The 4955-nt window shown below is 53.6% G+C and overlaps 1 protein-coding gene across 1 annotated transcript in view; it reads left to right on the top strand.

The window, feature by feature from the left end:
• Positions 1–808: 808 nt before the first annotated feature.
• Positions 809–4955, top strand: part of MONBRDRAFT_33781 (uncharacterized protein) — a gene marked incomplete at both ends in the record, with an annotated part of 7507 nt that continues 3360 nt past the window's right edge. The window contains 14 exons of the mRNA XM_001748573.1: positions 809–826; positions 957–1046; positions 1160–1234; positions 1440–1649; positions 1732–2058; positions 2151–2210; positions 2305–2426; positions 2512–2632; positions 2743–2791; positions 2875–2957; positions 3216–3343; positions 3454–3520; positions 3601–3691; positions 4343–4492. Coding sequence (XP_001748625.1) covers positions 809–826; positions 957–1046; positions 1160–1234; positions 1440–1649; positions 1732–2058; positions 2151–2210; positions 2305–2426; positions 2512–2632; positions 2743–2791; positions 2875–2957; positions 3216–3343; positions 3454–3520; positions 3601–3691; positions 4343–4492 — 1591 coding nt within the window. The remainder of the gene's footprint in view (positions 827–956; positions 1047–1159; positions 1235–1439; positions 1650–1731; positions 2059–2150; positions 2211–2304; positions 2427–2511; positions 2633–2742; positions 2792–2874; positions 2958–3215; positions 3344–3453; positions 3521–3600; positions 3692–4342; positions 4493–4955) is intronic.

Below are 4955 nucleotides of genomic sequence, written 5' to 3' on the forward strand. Positions count from 1 at the left end.
TGAGGAGAGGAGGAGTGCCGATGAGAATCTTGATCTGTTCAAATTGTAAGCTAGAACAGAGAATAAGCTCGAATAATGGTATATCTGTAGAGAAGCCGCTGTGGTAAGACGCTCTGATAGAGAGCCAATCCAGACCACACCAAACCAGTATCCCTTTGTTAACAACAGTAGTTCTGCAGCACCTTTCTCCTGAGTAAAACATGGTTTTAAAACAGCGGATAAAAACAGGTCTTTAAAACAGTCATTGCAATGGGCAATTTTAACTTTAGCCCTCCTTTCTTGATACTAATTTGGGTCGGCGGAAATTTGGAAACACACACACACACACACACGCGCGCGCGCGTTCAAAACGGCAGCGCGCCACCACGACGCCACTGATAGAAGGACCCCGCTGCTGAGTGAAGCTGATGAAAGGCCGTCGTTCATTCGAGGTGCAGTTGCATGGATCCCATCTTCGCATTCAAACTGCGCGAGTGGAACTGTGTGCTGTGAGCTGCTGACCCGAGTAAGTGTGACTGTGGTACTGATGAGGCAAACGGCCGCCGATGGCAGCGCCTGTTGCGATGGATCAAGTCAATGGGGCCTCTTCTCCTCTGGCTGATGCATTTGCATGTTTGCTTGTTCAAATCTGTGCATTGGTTCACCCTGAATCCCCTGCTTCCATGTGCTTTAATGTAATGTTGTCGGGCACCAAGAGACCCACGGAGCTCTTGAGGACCACACCCCCCCCGGGGTCTAGGGTGCTGACACTGCCGATTGCTCGAAACGTCTCGCGCCAGCGAACCCCATATCATTGCCCTGCCTTGCAATGGCTGACTCGCTCAATGTACGATTCATTTAAGGATCAGTGGCTTGATATCAAAGAGCATCCCCACCCCACCCCCTCCCCTTTTTTTTTCTACGCACACACGAGACGACGCTCAACCTTGTCCTTATCCATCTTGGAACCTTGATAGACGTCCCAACCAGGCGAAGGCCGGCGGCAGCGTGGCATCAACCGTGCCTACCACACCGAAGATGGCGCCTTGGAAAAGCTCAGCGTTGAGGTAAGCTGCCCACGCTTGGTTTCCACGCTAACCTCCACGCCACACCGATCCCTCGCCCGTCTCCTACTCACGGTGCCTGTTCCAATCACGAATCTCGCCACGACTGCCAACAGAGCCGCCAATATGACAGCTCGGACCGTGAAGCCCGTGCTGCTCGCCTAGAGGCTCGCCGCAAACAGATTGAAGAGGTGGGATGCCCCCGCACCCCTGCCCCGCACACACGTCCGCGACATCCTGTGCTCCATGTTTGGTTCCTCGCGTATTTTTTTTTTTTCTCTTTCTTTTTTTTTTTTTTTTTCTTGCTTCTCCTTTTGCTGCCCAACCGTTTCATAACTTTTCAAACGGTTTTTCCTGGCTTTGTATTCACCTCATCAACAATCAACCTTTGCCCAGGAGCAAAAAGCCAAGCAGTTTGCCAAGGAGGATGAGGCATACCAAGAGGCCCTCGAAGCTGCCAAAGTGCGCGCGGCCGACCGACGTGCCAAGCTGGATGCCCAAGCCAAGCATGACCACATCACAGATAATGCCAGCGTTATTGCCGAAGCCACGGACATGTGTGATACAGTCCTCAACGGCCCATACAAAGACAACGATAGCGTCCAGGTCTGCCTGTTGCACGTGTTGCGCCATCAGACTTCCTCGCTGACGATTCTCACTCAAATTTCTTGCCTTTAGATCCTGGCAGAACGCGTCAGGTTGCTGGTTGGCATGCTGCGAACCACCACTGAATACAATTCTCGACTTCAAACCTATCGTACCACTGCGCAACATGATCGTGAACACCTTCAAGACCAGTGCGTTCCTTGCCTTGAGCCTTCCCTCGTGTCTTATTTGGTCTCTATTTGTGTGTGTGTTTGTGTGTGTGTTTGTGTGTGTGTGTGTGTGTGTGTGTGTGTGTGTGTGTGTGTGTGTGTGTGTGTGTGTGTGTGTGTGTGTGTGTGTGTGTGTGTGTGTGTGTGTGTGTGTGTGTGTGTGTGTGTGTGTGTGTGTGTGTGTGTGTGTGTTTGGTATCGTTGATTTTGGTTGCTCCCCCTCACTTCTTAATTTTGCGTGTCGCATTGTCGAATATTGACTTCACGGCATGCCTTGCGCAGATTGGACGAGGCGCGGGATGAAGCGCTCACGCTTAGGGCTCAGCTTCGGAAGGAAAAGGATCAGAAAGAGGTCCGTGTTCAACAGCGAGGGTGCAACGACCATAGGAGCACACCCTTAGTAGTCTTATTAATGCTTCTTTCTGTGCGTGATGGCTCTGTCACAGGCACATGCCTCTCAATGCCGGCGACTCGAGCAACAGATTGCTGAACTGCAAGCCGGAGAAGGCATCACGCCTCAAGCCGAAGCCCCAAACAGCGACGAATCGAGTGCCCGCGCTGGTTCTGCGTACGACTCTTGGATCAGTTCATACGTTTGGAGAGCGCACCTGGTTGCTTGGTGGGCTCACCTGTGCACGCTATGCAACCCGCAGGCAACACAACCCGGCTACAAACCAGGCCAGTGCCGCCAATGCTGAACTAGAAGAGGAGGTCACCCAATTGCGAGAAGAGGTCAAAGCCTTGGAACAGAAGCTCGCCGCTGCCGAAACCAAGGTAAGATCACACACTTGATTGCCGATCTGAATGGGGCTGTTCGTTCTCTGTTGTCTTGAGCCTGTGGATCAACTCAAAGATCTGGTTAATGTTTGATGCACCTTGATCAGGCCTCGACCGACGATGGCAGCGGCCTCGACGCTTCCCTTGATCTCTCCAGTGAGTATCTATCGGGGCAGCTGCGTTGGCCTACTAGCCCACGCCCATCCATGGCAACTCATCCATGCATGGGCCAATCTCAGGTGCTGACCCGGAGGTGCAAGCGCAACGCATTCGCCTTCTCGAGAGCCAGAAGAAGCGCCTGAAAACTGAACTCAACGATGCTGTACGCAACCCCCTCCTCCCTTGTGTCTCCCGCGCAAAACGTCTTGCTTTCTCGAATCTCTCTCCTCGACGCACGCACGCACACACGCACACACACACACACACACACACACACAGGGCAACTGTTTGCTTGCGCTGGTTGATGATTGCTTCGGTGCCCATGCACCCTCAACATTTGTATGCAAGCTTTTGTCTCAATTGTGCGATACCAAAAGGATGGCGGGTTTCTCATGTACGCTCACTCCGTCCACACATGTAGGAGGACCGAGAATCAGAGCTGACCAAGGAGAAGCGCAAGCTCTCGCGGCAAGTTCGCCGGCTCGAGGGTGAGGTTGCGGCTCTGGAAGAACAGCTCAAGGGCAAGGATGAGCAGCTTCGCAAACTTCGGTCAGTTCATGTTGCCCCAGACTCGTCGCCTCCAATGCACACCTCGAAACAAACAAAAAACATTGTGGCGTTCTCATGTCATCTGGACACTGTGATACGATTGTCATTAGGGATCGCCGACGAATGCTGTTGACAGGCACTACCACTGGTGAGTGTCGGCACAGCCTAGCAAGCGCGGTGAGAACCGGTCCAGGGCCACTGCCTCACACTCATGAGGGGTTGATACATGTGTTGTTATTTCGCCGCCTCGAGCGCAGATGATCAAGACGCCGTTTAAGGCTGCAGCAAACGCAAGAAGCAGGCTCAAACGCGACATTGTCAACATGCTACCCACCCTGCCTGATTCTTGTTCGATTTCTGTACACCTGGTTCTGGACCCACCTGTGTTCTTCTTTTCTTTCACTGTTGTTGTTTGTCCTCTTCACGCTGGCGATTGCATTCTTGCGCCTGAGTTTGGCTGTGCAACCCTGCAGTGGCCTTGAAGCGCGCAAGGTTCCAACCTGTCAATAGCGTGTGCCCAAGCTGGGGGCATGTTCGTGTGACCTGCAGCGAAATTATATTCCACTGCGTAGTACGGGCTTCAGTTGAAATTTATTAAAAAAAATAAGGACGGGATCTGAGCGCGAGGTATGGAAGACCCTCCGGACGGCACGTTGACCGGCGGGGACGAACCCCTCGACCAAACAGCCCACGGTCGGGATACGCACCAACACACGCCAAAACACGGTCATGTGCGGCAGGCAGCCCGACACTAGCTGGGTCGTGTCATAAACGGCACGCACACGGACGCGCATCGAAGTCTGGGTGGCCATCAGTTTTCCCTCCGCGTCGAACTTGAGAACCACAATTGGACTGCCTTTGAGCCTGAGCTCGAGGAAGCGCAACTCGTGGGGGTGGGGCAGGGAAAACCAACGTTGAAAAAATCTGCCCCGAAAAAGACAACCCGACAAAGCTGCCTGCCCTTTCTTTGATCCGCCTTGGGCCTCTCCACTTCCAAAGCCAACTCCCAACCTCGCCCCGTGATTCCCTGCCCAATGCTATCTAAGTCCGAGCCCGAAGTCGTCCGACTGGGCGACCCGAGCGGCTCAGATGGCATCAAGGGAGAACGGAAAAGCGCAGGAGCTGACCTCGAGAGCAAGCAGGCCAAAGGTTGGAAAAAAAAAAGGCAGCCAGACCCCGCGGGAAGATCTTAGGGTTAGGTCATGGCGCGAGCACACCCATTGGACCGACCCCGCCCTGCAATCGACTTCGAAAAGAGTCAACTGCCGCTCCCCGCTCGTAACGGTCACTTGAGATTCAGGGGGACTGAGAGAGACTGAGAGAGACTGAGAGAGACTGAGAGAGACTGAAAGACTTAGAGGGACTGACAGAGAGGGAGGCTTAAAGAGAGAGACTTAAAGGGAAGAGACTAAGAGACTGTGGAAGACTGTGGAAGATTGAGAGACTGGCTGGGTGGCGAAGAAGGAGAAGGATGCAGTCAGGGGCTGCACAGGCCACGCCGGGATGCCGGGCTGACGGACTGGCTCGATGGCTTTGCTTGTGGCCGCATCGCCTTGCTGGATGTAAATGCTCATTCTTTCATTCCAGACCCGCCCCTGCAAAAGTGACTGCG

Source organism: Monosiga brevicollis, genomic scaffold (genome assembly GCF_000002865.3).
Source record: "Monosiga brevicollis MX1 MONBRscaffold_24 genomic scaffold, whole genome shotgun sequence".
Taxonomy (NCBI): Eukaryota; class Choanoflagellata; order Craspedida; family Salpingoecidae; genus Monosiga; species Monosiga brevicollis.